Source organism: Lontra canadensis, unplaced genomic scaffold, assembly GCF_010015895.1.
Source record: "Lontra canadensis isolate GAN:19392208 unplaced genomic scaffold, GSC_riverotter_1.0 scaffold94, whole genome shotgun sequence".
Classification (NCBI taxonomy): domain Eukaryota; kingdom Metazoa; phylum Chordata; class Mammalia; order Carnivora; family Mustelidae; genus Lontra; species Lontra canadensis.
The window spans coordinates 7,509,305-7,529,447 of NW_022631088.1; the positions used below are offsets into that span (position 1 = coordinate 7,509,305).

Here is a 20,143-nt window from a genome sequence, read left to right on the forward strand (position 1 = left end):
AGGCCTGAATCACGCCTCAGCACAGTTTCCCGATTCTCAGTTCGAGTCACCACCGCCGGTGAGCACGGCGTGCTCGCTGCACGGCCAACAAGAACACGTCTGGGAAGGACACACGAGAGAACAGAAGGTCACGCAGGAGCAGGAACCCCCTGGCACCCGGAGCCTGGGGTTCTGGAAGGCGTCGCAGGGACCTCGAGGGAGCGGAGGGGGGACCCCGCCGGCGCCTCCAACCACAGCAGCTTCTCTTCACTCCTTTAGGCAGCAGCCCCCGAGGTCTCACCTGCGAAGAGCTCCAGTACACACAAAACGACGAGGTCAGACACTGGGAACCAGGTCCAGCCCCCTGGCCCTCAGGAGACAAACCCCGCACGGCAGGTGCCATGACCGTACCGCCCAGGGTAGGGGACTGCACTGGCGGAGGCCCACAAGGGGCACCCCCGTTCAGCCGAGCTCAGGAGGCCGAGGGCTGGTCTTCGCAGAGCTCGCAGCGAAGACCCACAGGCCGGGCCGGGACCTGGACGCGGCGCCCGGGCTCCCGTCTGCAGCCGGGCCAGCCTCTCCTTCTGCGTGGCCGGGGGCGAGTGAGCAGCGGCCCTGCTGTGGGCGCAGGCTCCCAACCTTCCTGGAAAGCACCTCCTGCCCAGAGAACCCCAGGCCCTGGGACCCTCTCCCCCCACACACACACACCGGAAACGCTTCCGAAGGAGCACGAGCCACAGGGGCCAGCTGCAGACAAGGGCCGGGAGGCCCGGGACGATGCCGGCGGAACACACCGTCTCTGAGAGTAATTCCACGTGAAAAAGAAGCAATTTCCCAGTTTGGGTACGACTGTCATTTGCCTCATCTTCGGTTTTTGCATGAGTGTGTGAGATTTCCTTAATCAAGGACAGCGGCAGGCTTGCCCTCCACCCACAGCGTCCGCGCACCAGCATTCAGGAGCCGCCAAGAGGGGACGTAAACTAGGTCACGGCGGGGTTTCCCCGGAGTCCAGCTGGCAGCCACCGGATCCCCCAGCTCTGGTCGCGGGAGCCGCGCTGAAGGCTTCCGGCCTCTGTTCTCTGCTCTTTTCCAACATCTGCAAACCTGGCAACTCGGACGCGTCCTGACCGCGGGGCTCCCCCTCCTCACCACTGCTTCGACGCAGCCAGGACGCTGGGTCGTCCACACAAGGGGGAAGGCCACGGGAGAAGGCCACTCCCACAGGTGGCACAGAACACGGCAGAAGAGGGGTCTCTCTGGGAGCTGGAGGACAGCACGGGCTGGACAGGAAAATGCTTCTTTCCCCTTTATCAGAGTGAGTTTTAACCCGGATCGCAAAGCAGTGGTCAGAGCTGTGGTCAGAGGCAGAAAAGATATCTAAGTGAGGGCAGTGTGCGTCCTCAAGCGCCAAAAAGGAGGGGCTCCCTGGGCCCCCAGCGGGCTGGTTCATGCATCCGGCCTGGCTGGTTCCACCCCAGGCATAAGCCTTGTGACCAGCAGAAAACAGGGGCTCCCACGCACTGGGGACCTGGACCACAGACGAATACAAGATGGAGTGACGAGGGACCAGGGTGGGAGGCCCTGTACCTCCCCAGAAAGCCCACGTGTCTCCCTTCTAACCTGCCTCTCATGTCACCTCCCTTTGAGAGACCCCAGAGTCCAGGTGGGGACCACATCTGGCAGACAACTTTCCTCTCCTGCCTGTGCCACTCCCCACCTTGTGCTCAGACCCCAGCCTCGGCACCAGTCCAACCCAGCTGGTCCGCACCCCTCCGCCCACGGCACCCCCGACCCAGCTTGCCCGCACCCCTCCGCCCACGGCACCCCCGACCCAGCTCGCTCGCACCCCCGCCCCCTCTATCCATCACCAGGCTCCAAGGAGGCCCCTTCCAGGTACAACTGGAAGCCATTCCCCTACACATGCACTCCCTTTCCTGGCCTGATGTGAGGCCAGACGACATCTGTTCACAGATGGGCTACGTGCCCACATCCTGTGAGTCCTCCCCACTGGGATTGGCAGCCTCTCGGGCACCACGCAAGAGTCACTGTGACTTACACTTCCAAGCAGGTCACAGAGAGGACAGCCTCTCTGATCAGCTCACGGGGTGACAGGTCTGCATCCTGCCCCACGTGGGACTTCCCTCTGTCCCCACAATCCCTGCACAGACTGCCCCTGGCCCCGCTGGCCCCGAGAAGGAAGTGTGTGGTCTCCCCTCAAACCGTCCGTGCTGTCGTTTTCTTCAGGAAGCACGCCGCGCTCAGCCAGGTGTCTGGGCGCTGGTGTGCCCCCGTGGGCCCGGACTTGCCGGAGCCTCAAGTGACAAGGTGTTGTCACCCCTGCAGTTCGCCATCAGTCCACGTGGGAAGTGAGCGCGACAGAAGGAGCTCTGTGCGGCTCCTGGAACCGGGCCCTCAGCCTCCTGCGCTGGCTTCCTACGGGTCTGGCTGCCTCGTGCCCAGCAGCTGGGAAGGGCTTTGAACGCTGCCTTTCGTCCTTGCCAAGTACTCCTTTGTGTGGAAACTAGGTCTTCACCACCCCAGTGCCCAGACGTGCGGAGTCCATGTGTGCAGCGCGGCGATCCCGCGGGGGCCGGGCTGCCGGCAGGTGGAGGAGACGGACACAGCCAAGCCACCAGTCCTGTGCAGCCTTGCGAACATCAGCTGCAGGCACGAGACACAGAACACTGAACTCTGGAGAAGGAATGTTCTGGAGGCCAGTGGGTGACGTGCTGCTCAGGGCTCCCCACATCCCTTCCTTCCTCACATACGCTGATGGGGACGTGGCCATGGGCTCAGCTCAGAGCCTGGCTCTCCCGCTCCCTCCAGGCTGGGGACAGCCATGCCGCACTGGCCAGTGAGGAGGAGGAGGCCAGGGACCCCGGCAGAGCCGCCTGCTGTCCGCCCCCCCCGCGGCACCGCAGCAGGCACAGAGAGCTGCCCCATGAGGCCCGCAAACAGAAACGGCTCGGCCAGCCACGGACAGCGCTTCCCAAGACAGACATAGCCCTGTGAGTGAGGCTCCCCACAGACGACCCCAAGGTAACCCTCTCTGACTCAGAATGACACTTCCACAGGTAACGGGTCTGCCCTCCGCCCATCACGGCACCAGCGTGAGGGGTAGGCAGCCCATTCCCATTCCAGCCCCTGCCCTGGGCCTCCTCCCTCCCTTCTGACCCACCTCCAAACCCTCCAACCCTTCCAGCACCCCCGGCCCCGCCCCCTGCCAGGGCTGCAAGCCACCATGGCTTCGAGCTGGACCCCAGCCCCGTTCTGCCCACCGGTCCCATCCCCCGCACTCGGCACGTCCGACCCGTCGCTCACCCTGCTCTCGCTTGTCTGTGATGCCCCTCTGGGTCTGGGCCCGGACCACATACCCAGCTTCGCTGGCCTCGCACGGAGCCAGACACCAGAATCGGCTGCTCCTTCTGCATCCCGAGGCCGCCCCGGGCTCACCGCCTCTCACGGCGGTCCGACCGGCCCGGGCCCCTCACCCGGCCACACAGTCCTCAAGGACACAGACTGTGACTTCTCGGTCCTTAGAGCCCAGGTGCGCAGCACACTGGCCGGACCGTCCCCGCCGATGAGCAAACAGGCTCAGACAGAAACGCCGGGCGCGGTGCGGTGGGGCTCAGCAGCCCTCCCGGCGGCCTGGTGGCATGAAGCACGTTCCGCTCGTGGGCCCAGCCTCCCGAGATGCACAGCCGCCTGCCCCCGGAGCTGTCATTCCCGCGAGCCTCCCCCACAGCGACGTCAGGGGCCGGGGGCACGGGTGGGACCGCAGGGGGGAAAATGAGAATGTCCCAACAGGGGCGGTGAGGACGGAGGGCGGGAAGATTATTTTTAATGCAAATCAGAGTTCTAAACACATTCGCTCTAGCGCCCTGGGTCTGCCGGACGCACCCGTCCTCCGAGTAAAGGAGCCAGGGCGGCGCGCTGGCTCGGTCGCTACAGCCTGGACCTCTGGCCCTCGAGGTCGTGAGTCCAGGCCCCACGCTGGGCATGGAGATTATAAATACCTACAACTGAAGAACAAAGGAAGAGGACCGACGGGTGCCCCCAACCCCGAGGGACCAGGGGCGTCACGAATGTGCTCAGTCAGTCTCAAGGTCGAGACCGAGTCACAGGCTGCTTCTGGTCCGAACCCCTAGGACAGCGGCTTTCAAACCCGCAGTGGAACCGTGATGGAGCACCTCGGCTCCGTGTCATCAGCGTGGACGCCCCCGAGAATGAGCTGAAGGCCTCACGGGACCACGTGGGGACAGGCGTGACGCGCGTCCAGCACCACATCACTGTGCATGGGGACAGGCGTGACGTGTGTTCAGTACCATGTCACTGACCACAGGGTCAGGCCACAGGACCTGGCAAGCACTTGGGGGGGCAGGGCAGCAGGGGCCCGTGGGCGAGGGGGCCTGCAGGGGAGGGGCTCTGCAGGCAGCTGTCCCCAGGCTTGCGGGGAACTCGATGGAGACTGTGCTCCGTGGAGCAGAGGGCCGCGCGGGCGTCAGGAAGGGCAGACCTCACCCCTCCCCCGGACTCTGGCTTGTGCACCCCCCACGCCTGGCTTCAGGCCTCCGCGGCCTGCCCTCTCCCTGAGGAAGCCAGGAGCCAGACGCCGGCCCGCCCCGGCCCCCGCCCGACGGTCAGCGGGCACGTGCTGCTCCACAGTCACGAGGACGTCAGGGCGTGTCACTGTCGATCCTGCAGTAAGAAGCTCCTCATCTCCACACTGAGACCGTCTGCAAGTTACCAAGAGTCGTGCACAAGCCACAAATCTAGACTGAAATGGAATCGATTAAAATCTCCCTCGGGCGGACGACGGGAGCACAGGCTTTGAGGACGAAGCGTGTACAAGTGATTGTGAACACGTGGTGGGGGCGCCTCACCTTAGTGGGCACACGCAGGCAGGACCGGGTCACCCTCACCTCTCGACTGCATGGGGAGTCCCCCAAGGCCGTCCTCAGGCTGGAGTAGGACTCCGTCCGGGGAAGCACCCGGAAGCGACGGAACGCCGCCATGGGAAAGGATGGTCGCTACTTTGGGTGGGAACTTGCATCAGGCTGTCCCGCCACGGCCAACAGATCCCCCTCCCGTGACTTACCTGGGTTATCTCTGGCTACGAGACCCTTAGAGAAATCCCCGGGGGTCGGGGAGGCCCTGCTGTCCCCCTTCACCATGTCCAGACCGCTGCAGTACTCCCACCGCTTCTGCTGGAGCTCCTGCAGCCAGTAGGTCATGAGCTGACGGTTAGGAGCCTGCAAAGACGGAAGGGGAGAGCGTTACGGCGGGACGGGCAGACGCACTCTGCCCGTGGACCGTGGTGGTGGGAAGCACGGGTCAGAGAATCCGTGGTCGGGAGGAGCCGGTGGAGCACCCAGTATGGACAGTGGGAGCTCAGGCCCGGGGAGAGATCCTCCCATGTGCGGGACCTGGAAGTCTAGGACCATGAAACACCGTCCACAGGCGGTTTCAGGACGGCTGGCCAGCCTCACGGCCCTTGCACGTGGCACAGGCATAAAGCCCATCAAGAGCTCACACCTCGTGTAGTCTGGGGAGCTGTCCTGGGCGCACCACGTCAAATAACCCTATTTCCACCCGTGAGCCTCTGGGAGGGTGTCCACGGGCACTGCAGGCTGGACTTGGGCGAGTCTGATGGCCACGACTTTTTCCATTGATGAGATCAAGTGGCAGGAGGGGTGCCGGGCCATGGGCCCGTTCACGACCGCCCCCACGGGCCCTGCACAGCGGGCACCAGGGCAGATGTGCTTGTAGGAGAATCCTCGGTTGAAAGGGAAAAACCAGGCTGGGGAACAGTTAGAGACCTCGTGATGCTCTCTCACCAAATTCCCCAGGGCAGAAACAAACATGAACGTCACATGCTTTCAAGGTCTGACCCATTGTTCGTGTTACAGAAGTCTGATCAGTACGGCAGGGAAAACCGCCTCGAGGCGATGATTAACTGGGGTTCCTTCCCTTTTTAAAATCTGGAAAGCTCCGAGGGCATCTCGACCTCGATCCCGAGCAGAGGGTGGAAGGCTCCGGGGCTGGCATGGTCTGCGGGGAGGCGGGAAGGCCAGGGAGACCCTGCCATCAGGCGCCCAGAGCTCTGGACAGACCGGCAGAGGCTGCAAGGCTGGGCGGCACCCACCGCACCAGGCGGCCTGTCCGCGGAAGTCCAGCCGCCGGCACCGTGTGTCCACTCGGCGTCTCTGCACGGAGGGAGGGCGGAGTGGAGGGCCGACCTTGCCCCGACCTGATTAGATCACGATCACTAACAAGCTCTCGGTCACCCCGGGTTCAGTCTGGCTTCACCACGGAAGTTCATCTCCAGACCCGCCCAGCGCAGCGGCCCCCGGACACATGCGGCCACAGAGCACGGGAAATGCGGTGGGTACCACAGGACGGAACCCTCTGGAGGCCTCAGACTGTGTCACCCGTACTTGAAAACCGAAAGCCTGCCTGTCACGCTCCCACTGCGTGCTGCTCACTCCAGCTGCGCGGGACCGTGATGGGAAATGCAGTCCACTCTGGGAGCGAGGCTGGTTGGAAGGCCAGGGGGCGGGACGCAGCCTTGGGGACTGAAATGAAGGCCAAGGGCATCAGGTTCCTGGAGCGACCCCACTGCGCCCCTGCATAGGGCTGTAGAATTCCAGATGTCGTCTCCGATCTTTAACCACAAAGATGCCAACACTGTTTAGGGACCAACAATGGGTCTGGCTCGTCCGGCTGACGGCTCACATTTCTGTGCCTCCTCTGCCCTTCTCCAGTGGGGTAAGTAGGACCCTCAACAATCTGACGTCACAAACACCTCCACGAGCCCATCACCAGGAGTGCCCCCCAGTGAGGCCCAGCTCAGCTGGGGACACAAGCCAGTCTGCGCTAAAGCCTATCACCACCACACTGTATCTGCCCAGCACCCACCTGCCACAGGGATGGGGAGCAGGACTGGGAGAGGGGATCTGCCCCCGGCCCCCCATTTACAGGGCTCCAATCCCAAATTCTGGACAGCCAGATGGAACTCCCAGTCATGCTGGAAGGGGCAGAGCCAAAGCTCAGCTGAGACACAGCAGGTGCCCGTGGGACACCAGCGTCCAGCAGGAGGCCAGGTGCCAGCGTCTGCCATCTGAAGACTCACCAGGGCCATATCCTAAGTCTCTGAGAATACCAGTCTGTCCAACTCCTATACATCCCGCAAAGCCCAATGCAAATGTTACCTCCAGAGGACGTTTTCCTGAGCTGAGCCTGCATGTTCTCTCCATCCTCTCAATGGAATCTCACCACACCACGTAACCCAGGTAAGCTTCCCACAGACACAGGCGCACTCCTCGTGTGTCCCTCATCGGCCTGAGTTCCCTGAAGCCGGAGGTCAGACCTGTTGCTCTCAACATGGTCGACGATGCCTGACGCACTCGGATATCCGACTTTCTCATGTCCGGCTGCTCCTAACGCGCCAAGGCTGCTAATCCCAGCCAGACAGGGCACCAGTCCCAGCACGAACAACACAGGACAGGACACCTTGGACAGCTGTACGTGCGAGGGCCTCAGGGGCCAGGGGCCAGACTTGGACTGGGCAGGCGCAGCCCTGATCTGAGGCGCCTGCGGCATGGAGGGGCCGTGTCACATCAGGTAAGAGGATGAAAACCAGGCCACCCACATCCAGCCTGACGTGGCCGAGAACCACACGGTGCTCCAGCTGCTCCCCCAGATTCAGTCCCCAGGCCTGCAAACCCAGAAGCCCACATGTGGGGAGCAGGCCCCAGCCCCCTGTCCCTTCCCCTGGACACTCCCCCCAAGCCTGGCTCTCTCCCCAGGGCGCAGAGAAGTCCTATCATAAGGTCATCTGGCCACCACTCCTGGCAGGCGTGTTCCTACAGGAGGGGCTGGTGCAGCGACCCTGCAGTCACGGGAGCAGGGTGCCCTGCACCCACACCGCCAGCACACCACCCCTGGGCCGAGCTCTGCACCCCGGGGTCTCCAGCCCTGTGGGAAAGAACTCAGCCACACAAAGCTCATCCCCTTTGACCCGCATCATTCCTGGGCCTCTATCGAAAGGAATCCAAAAGAAGGAAAAGGGAAATATGCCGTGTACACAAAAACATCGGTTCATCTGCTCAGCAAATATGTACCGAGTGCCTGACTTGGACCGAGTGCCGGTCCCGGCCGGGGACGCAGACCTGGGTGGGACTGGCGGATTCCTGCCTCGGCCACACCCAGGGAGCCACGGCTTCCTTCACAACAGCGATCAACAGCTAGAAGCGTACTCCCCACCACAGCCGGAACACGAAAGGCCTGGCCTCGGAGACAGAAACCCTCCTATGGGACGGAAACTTCCCAAAATCCCGGTCCGCGTTCTAGAGGAGCTCGTCAAGACGCAGCAAGGAGACCACAAACTCATCTGAAGTTCACCCCTAAGTGACCCTGGACAAAACCAGGGGGGCGTGGGGCTCTGCCCTTCCAGGCACGGAAGCCTGTGAGGAAGGCACAGCAGGGCCCAGCGGGTGAGCCCCGAGTCCGACACAGAGCTGAGCTGGTACGGAACGCAGGCTTCCAAACAAAATCAGGAGAAAGACTCACGATTCAACGATGGCAATCAGGACAGCTGGTTAGAAATTTGCAAAGAAAGAAAACGAAGTCAAATTTGGTTCCAGATTTGAGTGTACAGTAAAGGTCATTAAATCACACAAAGAAAATGCCTACATGATCAAGTTTCTGTCTCTTTTTTGCATCCAGCGACAGTAGCCAAGCAGATTTCCGCAGAATTTCGAAGGGGGGCCTGGGGGTCTGACTCTGGCCCACCGTAATCCATGCGAAAGCTCCCAGCAGAGCGGAGGGCGGCTTCAGTCAAGCACCGTGGGCAGCCACCACAGGGACCGCATGCACCTGGGAAGGACCACCGCTCCCCGAGGCTAAGCCCCAGACAGAAGGCCCAGGGACAGGCCTTTGAGGGCTGCTTCCTGCACGCGGCCTGGCCCAGGAGTCGGCTCCAGGCAGGAGGCGCGAGTCCCACCGGGCTGATTATTTTCCCCAGAAACAAAGGGGAGTTACTACTGCAACAGTCTTAGTCTCTTGGAATGTAAAGACCTTTCTACTCCCAGAAAGGAAGGCACAGAGAAAACTGTCTGTCCCAAACAACACATCCAGAAGTAGAAGAGAAACGACAAATGGAGACAGAGAGCCAACAGCCTGCAGGAGCTGGAGGTGGGCGCGGCCGCCCTTGAGGGAGCCCACGGCCAGGATTCCTGTCTGCCTGGGAGCTCCCGCTCACTCTCGTTAACAAACACAACAGAGGGCCGGGGGCTCAATCGGTTGGGCGTCTGCCTTCCGCTGAGGTCATCATCCTGGAGTCCTAGGACCGAGTCCCGCATTGGGCTCCCGCTCAGCGGGGAGCCTGCCTCTCCCTCTGCCACTCCCTCTGCTTGTGCTCTCTGTCTCTCAAATAAATAAATAAAACCTTAAAAAAAAAAAACCCACAGCACATTGTAGACTTTTATTTCAAACAACAGTAACGACCCAGGTTTGCTGTGCAACTCTGAGGACGCAGGAGAAAGAGCACGGGACGCCAGCCCTTCACCAGACGGGATGGCATCCGCCCTTTGCCGTGACTCCTTCCCGATGCCCTCCTGTCCCCCAGCCCGGTTTCCTTCACACAACCGAGCACGACAGACTGTGACGTGCGTCCCACACTGGCGACAGCATCAGACACCATCAAGGACACCATCGCCACGGGCCGCGTGTCGGACTGAACGCGGCACACACGGTCATGCGATGCGTACAGCCGTCAGACAGCACGGTCCACGAACCCCAGTGTCAGCACCAGGGCCGGGCACCTGACATCTGGGCTCACAGCCCGCGTGCCAAGAGCGACGGGGCCCAGATGCCCCCTGGGGCGGACGCGAGTGAGGGCAGGAACGTACTCGCCCCCCTGCGGCTCCGAGGGCCATGCAGCCCATGTGCGGCCAGCCAGGACCGGCGACAGCACGCCAGCCGCACCTGCTCTCCCATCTCCACCGTCCTCCACAACCTCCTGGTGGGTGGGTGGCTCCGTGAACATCCAGCCGGGGTCTGGGGTCCTTGCGGTCTCATGAGGAAGAAGAGGGAGTGCACGCCCAAGACTGCACCCATCTTCCCGGCACCCCAGCAGGACCCACAGCTGCACAGCTGTCCTCGAGGGCCGAGCATGCTGGGCTCTGGGCAAGGACGCTGGCTCTGCCCGGACACGGACCGGGGTCGGCACGGCCGCACGGGGTCAAGGCGAATGCGGCTGTGGGTCCCCACGGTCCCAGGATCCCGCACACAGACCGCAGGGGGTGACAGGAGCACGCTGGACCGCGTGCAGAAGCCATGCTCCAGCCCAGAGGCCCTGCAGGGTGACGACCGTCCATCCCACCACGCCTGCTCCCTGCGCTCTCCTGACGGGTGCACCTCGCCCCGCGGCAGCGAGCTGTCCTCAGCATCCCGCCCAGACCTGGCGAAGTCACGTGGGCCCCGTGCCTCCAGACTCCCCGACGGTGTCCATGTGCCACGCCCCACCCCGCGCCCCTCTCCGCCCACAGCGGCCTGCCCCCACCCCCCAGAAGCTGGCTCAGCTCCCACAGCCCAGGCTCCAGCGACGGCCTGCGAACTCCTACTCGCTCCTCAACACCCGGCCCAAACGACCCCCAGAACCAGTCCTGCAGAGTGTGAGGACACAGCACCCTGTCATCCACGTGGGGTGCAGACTCTGGGCTCCCAGCAGAGCCACGGAGAGGAGGGTGCGCACGGGGTGGGCTCGCATGCCCACCTCAGCGTGTCGCGTGAGAGGACACGGTGGCTGCTTACAGGGAGGGAATTCTGTTTCCTAACCCCGAAGACGGACGCCTGCGCCCCAGGACACATGTAAGCAATGAGAAACCGTCAGCAGCCCGATGACATGAAACACAGACTATAGCCACGTCTGGTTAATAACTTTAGGCTCTAAACTTTCCTTTGAATGTTTCAAAGTCACGGGCCTGGAAAGATTTCAAACGAAACGGACGTGAAGCCTTGCACGTGAGCCGGTGGCGGACGCCAGGAAGGGGACCCAGCTGGGACCTCTACCCCGGACAGTGGAGAGCGGCGGCTGCTGCGCCTGCGTCCCACGGCCCTCTGTTCCTCCGGCGGCTGCGCCCTCGTACCTCTTACCTCGTCACATGACCTTCTCGTCGGCGTTTTCACATTCTCTACCAAAGCAGTTACACGACTGGGACCTAGACCCGTCTCAAAGGCTGAGCAAGAAGCCAGACCCCTGGAGTGGTGCCCACCCTGCCACCCACTTGGGAGGCGGAAGTCAGTGGGCTCCCCGTTACCACTCCGGCCCCTTCTTTGGACAAACAAATCAGCCTACCCAGCTCTCCGTCCTGGCGCCTTCCCGGCGTCCGGGGGCCTCACAGAGATGAGCGAGCAGAGGCAAGGACAGGGACAGGGAGCAGGGGACCCAGACACGGAACAAGGTGAAGCACGTTTGCAGGAAAGGGGCCCCAAAGACAAGGGCCGGGGATGGGGGCTGGGCCAGGGGACAGACTCGAGCCGCTCCGCTCTCCCAGCAGCAGGACAGGGGCATGTGGCCCCCCCCAGACCACGGGGCTGCATCCCCATGGCCCCGACAGCTCTGCTGTCACAGCTGGGGACAGCCAGGGCTCTGCGAGCTCAGAGAATGAAAAAAGCCAGCAGCCTGCGGGACCGCCTGCAGCACCCCTGCCTGGGATGGTTTCCACGCACCATGAAGATTTAGGAACTGGGGTGCCAAGCTCCACCCGCCAGAGACCTGGGGAGCAGGAGAGCGTGGCAGCCGAGATCCACAGCCCTTCAGGCTAGTCTGCGGGGTGTCTGGGAGGCACGCTGGTCTCTAACGGTCTTTTGGGCTGAGCCGTGTCTCAGGAAAGGGTTGGGTGGCTCCGCGATGTCATCCTGTCTCTCTCCCTTTGCTGGGTGAAGCCTGGGGGCTCTGGCAGTCCTCACCAGCTACGCGGGGTAACACTCTCCGAACGCCCCCGGAGGAGCGCCCGCACTCGGGGCAGCCCAGGCCCCTAGCGGCCGGCGCAGGGGACCCAGACCTCAGGGCCTCGGGGGATTGGGGGCCCCAAACCGCTGCTGGTAGAAACTCGGAATGCAAAGTAGACGTGCAGACAGAAACCACAGAGCGTTCACCCGAGCGTACGGGCTCACGCCTCACCGGCCTCGCCCACGCGGCCTTGCCAGCTCCAGTCCGCACGGGGAACCGTGACCACACGGGGCCCCTCGGTTCTTGGCGGGGGAGGGCGTGGCCACCCGTGGTCCAGGACGGCAGCGGTCCCCAGAGACAGGCGCGCAGGCTGGCGGGAGGGTCGGGCATCCTAAGCTGTGGGTTCCCGGGGCGCACCCTGGCCCAACAGCCGCACCGGGGTCTCTGGGGCAAGCCCGCCGTGTGCGTTCTCCGCAGGCCTCTCCCTGTTTGAGAACCGCGGTCCTGAGCAACGTGCTTCCTGCAGATGCCAGCCGCGAGAGCGCTCGCCAGCACGCCGCCCGCGGGCCAGGAAGCGGGGGGCGCGGTGCAAACCCTGTGGCCAGGCAGGTGGGCACAGCTCACAGGCAGCCACAGGACAGCCCAGCCGCTGGGGCCTGTCCCCGCCGACACGAGCCGCCCGAGGGAGGGCTCCCGACGTGACCCGCACTTCCCGCTAAGTCGATGCCTCCCGGAAGCGCTCCGCCTGCACCGCTGGCGTCCGGCCCCCACGGGACTCTGCATCTTGAAGCCACGCCGCAGGAGGAGACGGGCGGACGGTCAGTCTGGGGGCCCTGCCCTGCATGAGCCTGCCGATCACAGCCAAGGGCGGAAACATGACGTGGACTAGGTTCGCGGAGCTGCTGGGTTCGCGCGTCCTGGGACGGCCCCAGTGTCAGAGCTGCCACCACCCCACTGAGGGCTTGCTCCCTTGTGCTGGCGCCTCGGGTCACGGCCCCTTCAGCTCTGACTCGGGGACAGTGACCCCAGAGCTAGAGTGCGCACGGACTTCCTCCAAGTCACCGAGCCACTTAACACCACCACCCTGGTCACAGCCCGGAGCAGGCCGGGTATACCCCCCGAGGCCAGAGGCCACGGCTGACTCCTGCCAGGGCCTCGTACCGCAGACCCCGCCAGGTGCCGCGCTGACTGGCCACAGTGCCCCGGGACAGTCAGGCCAGCTTGTCGGCCACACACAGAGCTGGACATCACAGAGCTGGAAGGGAAACAAATAATCCCTCTAATCCAAGATCGATACCTCTGGGGGCAGGACCCACCCACCCCGTCCACCGCCAGGCCTGCCCTCCGACACTCAGACAAGTTCTCCACCGAGGGGCACGAGGACTCGGGGGATGGTCCCAAGGACGCAGCTCTGGACCCCTCCCCACCAGGCTCCAGTTCCCCATGCGGTCAACCTGAGAAAGGCCAGTGAATGACGACACAGACTCCCACCGGGCTGGGGACACGTCCGCGGGCGCGAGAGGCTCTAAGTGTTCGAGTTCTACCCAAACCTCCCGGCTCCCAGCCCCCTTCTCCAGGGAGCACTCCCGACAGCCACTGCCCAGGCCTCCCTAGCTCTGCAGTGCCCACAGAAATGCTCACAGAGACCACAGCCGTCTGGCCCTGGGCCATATCCAAGCCAGTCCCTGACATACGGGACTCCCTCCTCTTCATCCCTCTGGGAAGACGCCACACGCCCCCCCGGGTCAGGACACGGGGAGCCTCGGACCGTTACGCCCCACGCGAACGAGGACGACAAATACACCTCCCCGCAAGGCCGTCAGGTGCCGGCGTGTGTGCAAAGTCCCCGCACTATCGTGTCCGTGGCGCACGGGAAGACGGCTGCCCTGTCTGCGGGAAGAGAGAAAGGCTTTCCACTTACCCGGTGGCAGGAGCCAACGGACAGACCCTGCGAACCTCCCAGGTTCGTGGGAACCCGCTCAGCTGGCCGGAGTGGCCTGAGTGCTGACGGCCTGCCTGACCTCCCCCTACACACCCGGGACACAGTGCGGAGCCGCAGTCAATCCCTGTCCTGGGGCGGCATCGTGCCCAGATACCTGGACAGGACTGGACCCACCTCGGGGCAGCGTGTGCCCCTGGGGTTTCCTGCGCAGCCTGATAAGCCGCATCTTATGGGGCAACTGTGGGGCCCACAGGCTCCCCGGGGGCGTCTCCTCCTGCGCTGCCAGAGTGTCCCAGTCACGGGGTTCTGCAGGTAGGTAGGTGTGCGGCGGGTGGGCCATCAGGAGTCCCGCAGCCCCCAAACTCATGACCTCCCACGGCGCTCACTCCGGGCCGGCGGCCAAGCCCCACGGTAGCCCGGGCCGACGGCAGGCAGGCAAACGGCCTCTCCGCCGTCGTTCATACCCGACTACACAGCTCTCCGCGACGTGACTACCCCCACCCAGAGAGTCATCTCTACACTAACGGGGTCTTTCCTGTCCTTGGGGGGAGGCTAACGTCTGAATGCCGTGCTGACCACACAGGAAGGCTGTGGGTAAAGCTCCCGGGCGAGGACACCTGTCCAGCCCTCGGGAACCTCAGGGCGGTGGCAGCTGGTGTCTAGGCCTCAAGCCTGAACGTGCGGGGCCCCTCCCTGTTTCTCAAGAAACAGCTGCCCCCACACGGGAAGGAAGCTGGCGCCGTGCACGAGCCCGACGCGGGTGGGGGCGGCGGGCATTTGCTGAGGGTGGTCACGAGGGCCGCTCTGGGGCGGGCAGTCCACCCTGCAGGGCAGGCCCAGGGCACGCGAGCCCCCTGAGCGGCCCCCCAGACCCCGCTCCCCCTGCAGTGCCTAAGGAGCGAGGGGCCACGGCAGTTCCACTCTCACATCCAAGTCCTCTGGGGCCTTTCTGCCAGTCTGTCATCTGCACGGCAGCTCTTCCCACCCAGACCCGACGGTGCTCCGCGGGGACACGAGAGTGCCGGGCGGGACCTGCCTCGGTTTGGGAAAAAACTCTCAACCCCCGCGTAGAACTCTTTGCTGATTCCTGCAGCTCTGGCCCCAAACACCTCCCCCTCTAAAGGCTGTGCCCCCTTGTCCCCGGCTGCCCCCCAAATCCCTGAGCCCCGCCATCAGCACTCCTACCCACGCACCTCTGGTCCTGCCATGCCCCCTCCCCCTCCCCGCTGCGGTCAACACCAGCCCAGCCCTCACACCTCAGCAAGTCTTCCCACCCTCCCTGTGAAGGATCCGGTCCCGTCACACATGCTTGCACCTCGTTCCTCCCACGCTGCAAGGCGTCCATCGCTGTGACCCACATCTGTCTCCCCATGCGGCAGAGAGCCTCGCCAGGCAGGAACTGGCTCACGTCGGTCCGCCTGTAGGCCCAGGGCCTCAGCTCAGGCTGAGAGTGAGAAGGGCCGCAGGCCCCCCCGAAACATGCGGGTCCTTGACCCACACCCAGCCCACTGCCTGTCACTGCCTGTCAACGTGCCCACACGCCAGGAACGGTTTTTACGCTGTTAAGTGGTTGGAAAAAAATGGAAAGAACAGTGTTTTGCGCCATGTGAAAATCACGTGAAATTCCAGTTTCGGAAACACTGCTACGCTCACCGCGCGGCAGCTCCTGGACTGTGACAGCAGAGCAGTCGGAGGCGGTGCGATGGCGAGACCCGGAGTACCTCCCTCAGGGCGCTGACGTCCAACCCTCACCGCAGCTACACCAGGGTCTCGGCGTCCAGCCAGGGCACGACCCAGCACAGCCGGAAGATCAGGACCCTCTGTGCTCCGGGTGGGCCGCGCCCTCCCTGCAGAGCTGATGCCTGCTGGGCTCAGTGGGCGCTCGCGCGTGCCCCGAGGGGAAAGGGTCCCCGGATACACTGGAGGGTCTGGCTCACCGTCCCAGAGGGTCAAAGCCCGTGCTTACCGGGCGGCCCCCGTCTGCGCCCTCCAGACTGTGCAGAAACTGCTTGGAAGCTGGGGATCGAACTCCAGGAAGTAGGGTGCAGGCCTCGGCAAAAGGCGCTCCGGGCCAGGCAGCAGGACCGGGCAAGCCGCTGGGAGTGCGCATGAAGGACACTTTCGGGATGGAACGCCCAACAGACCCACGAGGAGCGGAGTCAGAACGGGTGGGAGGACTTCTCAGAGGACCGAAGTGGGAGCCTTCGGGTGGAAGCGCTGGGCAGGACCCCGGCGCTGGCAGGCAGAGCTCCCCGCCCTCTTCTGTGGGGGACACGCGACGATTACCCAAGCTAAGAAATGTTTGTCATTAAGCTGGGAGCAGTTTCAACAGCAGAGAATGTGCACCCTTCCCACAGAACTGGGCCAAGACTGAGGGTGCGTGACTGGGTAGTTACGCGGCTCAGAAGCCGCCCCACGTCCATCTGAGCAACGAACGGCCCCAGGGAAGGGGTGGAGGGCGGGGAGTTCATCAGCTGGCTGTCCCGGGGCTGCAGAGGCCCAGCAGGGGAGGCGGGTTCCCGCTCACGCTCCCCCCCCAACCCCAGCAGTCACGCGCCAGCCTCACTCCAGAACCGTCCCCTGCTCCTCACACCCCTGGATCGCCCAGTGGGCCGCCTCCCCACCCCCGTTCAGGCGGCGCTGGCCTCGGCCTGACCACCCTGGTGGCTTCTGAGTGTTCTGATGCTTGTTTACTGCGTGGAAAGGACAGAAATCAAATGCAGTGAAGGGAAAAGCACCAAACCTTCTCTCATCCCAAACCACGGACGTTCCCACACCGGTACCAACCCCGCACCTAGGGCACTCGCTATGCCCGGAGTCCCAACCTTCAGAGGGGGTCTTGTTCTGGCTTCCAGACCTCAGGCACATCCCAGCCCCTCTCTGGCCTCCGTCCCCTCGTCTGCAAAACACGGTGCTGGACCAGATCCCCGAGCTCAGCAACAGAGAAGCTTAGCAAGAAATTCCAATATCAGCTTTCATTAAGACTCAAGTCGTAAAACATTTCGAAAAAGCCCAGCGAAACCACAGCTGTGCCAGAGGCGGCCGGGAGACGCTTCAAAACAAGAAACACATGATAACGCAAGAAGGAAACGGCTGGTTTTTCTTTTCTTTATAAGTCATCTGCCCAGGGATGTGGTATCTGTAAAATGATGTGCGACCAGCTGAAGCCTGAGCTGGGCCTAGTCCCTCGCTACGCTAAGACCCTGCTGCAAATCAGGGGCCCCCCTGGCCGAGGAGCCCTTGAGCCAAGCATTAACGCTTACAGGACCTGACAGGTGACAAGGAAGGTAAACGGCTGACCCGCACCTCTACCACCACGCAGGTCTTACTCCCGCGGCTCAAAAGGGACGCCCTACACCAAAATGCATCCTCTCAGAGTGTGCCCCTGCTCTGGACCCCGCTGTCTCCTCAGCTCCCTTCTTCCGAAAAGCTCTGCCGGCGCTCCCATTCCCAGTGTTTCTGCAAAGCAGACCCTCAGCCTCGGGCATCCCGTGTTACCGCGTGACACTCAACTTCCCGTGTTCGTCACTCAGGACTCCACACGAACACGGATTTCCTTTTTAAAAAATATTCTGAACCTACAAGTAGATGGACGGAATGCTAGAAAGCGCCCTGGGGCACCCACCACCCAGTCCTAGAAATAAACACTTCAAACACACCGGACACCCGCAGGACCCACTCCTGCTGCCCGTCTTCCTACGCGGCACGTCCATCCTAAATCCAGGGCTCATCACTCCACGCGACTCCCCACTCACCACACGGCACAGACCATGGCGGGACCCTCTCAACACTTCCGTCCTTGGTGCCGTCCACAGGCAATCCCCCTGTCCCGTCTCCTTGCCCCGTGTTATGCGTGTCTGGCGTGTGGACAGCGCCAGCTGTCATCCCTTCAGGCTCTCGGCTGTATAAACACTCCATTACTCGGCTGTGCCACGTACTGGGCCACAGATGCTCCTGGTCATTTCGCACAAGGGCCTACACTGTGCCAGACAGTCCCGCACTTCCAGACTGCTCACAACCCCCTAACAAGGAAGGCGAGCGTCCCCCTAGACCAGAGGGCGCTGGGACACACAGGGGTGGGAGCTGGCAGACCCAGGCGAGCTCAGGCCCACGGGGCTCTCCGCCACCGTCCCCGCCCGATCCTCCAGGCCCCGTGTGGGGTCATGCCTCCACAACTCACATTTCTGCCCATGAGACGACGGACAGACGGCTCCAAAGTCGGCTGAGAGAACCTGAAACAGGACGCTCCATTTTCTCTTTTAACAAACAATTCCACAGGAAATCCATCTGACACACAGGGCCTGCACGCACAGTGAGGACAAGCCTTTCTCTGGCAGGAGTCCCTGTGCGCTCCCTGGAGTCATTCCCAAGTTTACACCAACTGTTTCCAAGTCAGCCAGAGTCCTAGTGCACCCTGCAGAAGCAGGCTGTCTGCACCCACCCAGAGAGAGCACGGAGGGGCGGGAAAGGACCCGGGAATCACAGTGGGCCTGAGTGGCAGCGGCTGAGCTGGCCAGGCTGTAAGAGTGACCGTGCTCGGGGAGGTCCGAGAGACCGTGCAGGGCTCAGAGGACTGAGGGAAGTAGGCGCACCCACTGTGCTCTGCACTTGGCCTGGAGCGTGGCAGCCCAGCCCAGCCTAGCCCCCCCGCTGGGGAGAGAGCCCAGCCTGAGGACCCGGGTGGGGGCGCCCAGCAGCCAGGCAGGGAGTGAGGCCAGAAGAGAGGTGTGAGCTCCAGCGCCAGGGGGGCCCCAAGGCCAGGGGAGGCGCAGGGCACCAGGACCACGACTGGTGACTCTAGTCCCGGCCCCTCCGCCGGATGTCTCACGCGGGGTTTCTGTGCGACAGGGCGGAGGACGCCTCGAACGGGCCAGGCAGACCTGGCGGGAGCAGCCCCCTCCCACGTCCCCCAGCAAAGCAAGGAGCAGAACAGGCTCGGCCGCTTCCAGGCTGCGCGACCGTCACCGACGCCCCTGCCCCGCGGGGCGCGCACTGCAGGCGACCACCGGTGGGGGCCCTGAAGCTCACCCCGCCACCGGTCCAGGGTCAGCCCGCCCCTCCCCCGGCCCGAAGCGGCAGCGGAAGCACCAAGGGGCCGGGCGCTCGGCAGGGCCAGAAGCCCCCGGGCGCGAGGGGCCGCGCGGGGCGTCCGCGTCGCGCGTGGGGGAGCCCAGGTGAGGGGCGGGCGCGGGGGCCGGAGCGCGCCGGGGAGAAGCGGGGAGGGGGGCGCCGGGGCGAGGGGCGCCGGGCGCGGGCTCCGCTCCCACCTTGAGCACCGTGACGGCGCCCGCGCTGTGCACCTGGAAGTGCGCGGGCGGCTCGGCGCCGGGCTCCGCCGCCTCGTCGGGGCCCTGGTAGCTGAAGCAGGCGTCCGCGATGTCCAGGTGGCCGAGCGGCAGCGCGTCCTGCGGGCTCTTGAAGTAGTAGAGGTAGCAGCGGCGCGCGTCGAACACGAACCAGCGGCTGCGGTAGCCGCGCAGCGGGCCCTTGCCCGACAGCTTCTGCAGGTACCCGCACAGCCGCGCCGGCTCCCGCGCCCCCGCCGCGCCCTCCCGCTCCTCCTCGTCGGCCCGCGCCCCGGGCCCCGGCATCGCCGCCGCCGCCCCTGCCCTGCGCGCCCCCGCGCCGCCCGCGCCCCCGCGCCGCCCCCGCGCTCCCCACCCCGCCCCGCGCCGCCCCGCCCCGCCCCGCCGCTGCGCACGGCCCGCGGCCGCGCAAGGCAGCCTGGGACTTGTAGTCCCGCCGTCAAGGCGCGACCCTGGGGGCGCTCGGGCTCCGCGCACCTGCCGCCCGAGGCCCGCAGCACCTGTGCCGCGCGCCCTTCCGGGAGGGACGCGAGGGACGCGCAGCGGACGGCCCGGCAGCGGCCACGACCGCGCGAAAGTGGCCGTAGTCTGAAAGAGGAAGCACGAGAAAGGACGGGCCGAGCCCGCCGCGACCACGTGGGCCCAGGGCCGCGGCGCGGAGAGGAACGCGCGGGGGGACCCGGACCGCGCACGGTTTCACCGGTGCGGGGGATCGGGAAGGCAGACGCAGCAACACAGCGGAAGCCGGAGCTTCGGGGCGGGGAAGAGGCGCGCCCTGGCCGACGGCGGAAGGTCCGGGCCTGCAGGGGCGCGGCGCGGGGGTCCGCGGAGCAGGTGCAGCTCCGAGCGGGACCTGCTGGGCAGCCGCCCCGCCGACCCCTGCGTCCGGCCCCTGGACCTGATGGGACGCCGAGTGCGGACTGCGGCTCCGCGGAAGGACGGAGTGAAGGTTCTGGCTTC

The 20,143-nt window shown here is 64.4% G+C and overlaps 1 protein-coding gene across 2 annotated transcripts in view; it reads right to left on the minus strand.

Annotated features, from left to right (window-relative positions):
• TBC1D2B (TBC1 domain family member 2B) overlaps nt 1–19,473 on the minus strand; it is a 56,343-nt gene extending 36,870 nt beyond the window's left edge. Inside the window, exons 1-2 of one of the 2 annotated variants that reach the window (XM_032836851.1) lie at nt 19,178–19,473; nt 5,078–5,231 (exon numbers count right to left, since the gene is read on the minus strand). In XM_032836851.1, coding sequence (XP_032692742.1) covers nt 5,078–5,231; nt 19,178–19,468 — 445 coding nt within the window. In that variant the 5' untranslated portion in view covers nt 19,469–19,473. Of the gene's footprint in view, nt 1–5,077; nt 5,232–19,144 lie in introns of both variants that reach the window. The other variant, XM_032836850.1, reaches the window with a different exon arrangement.
• Between the last annotated feature and the right edge of the window lie 670 nt (nt 19,474–20,143).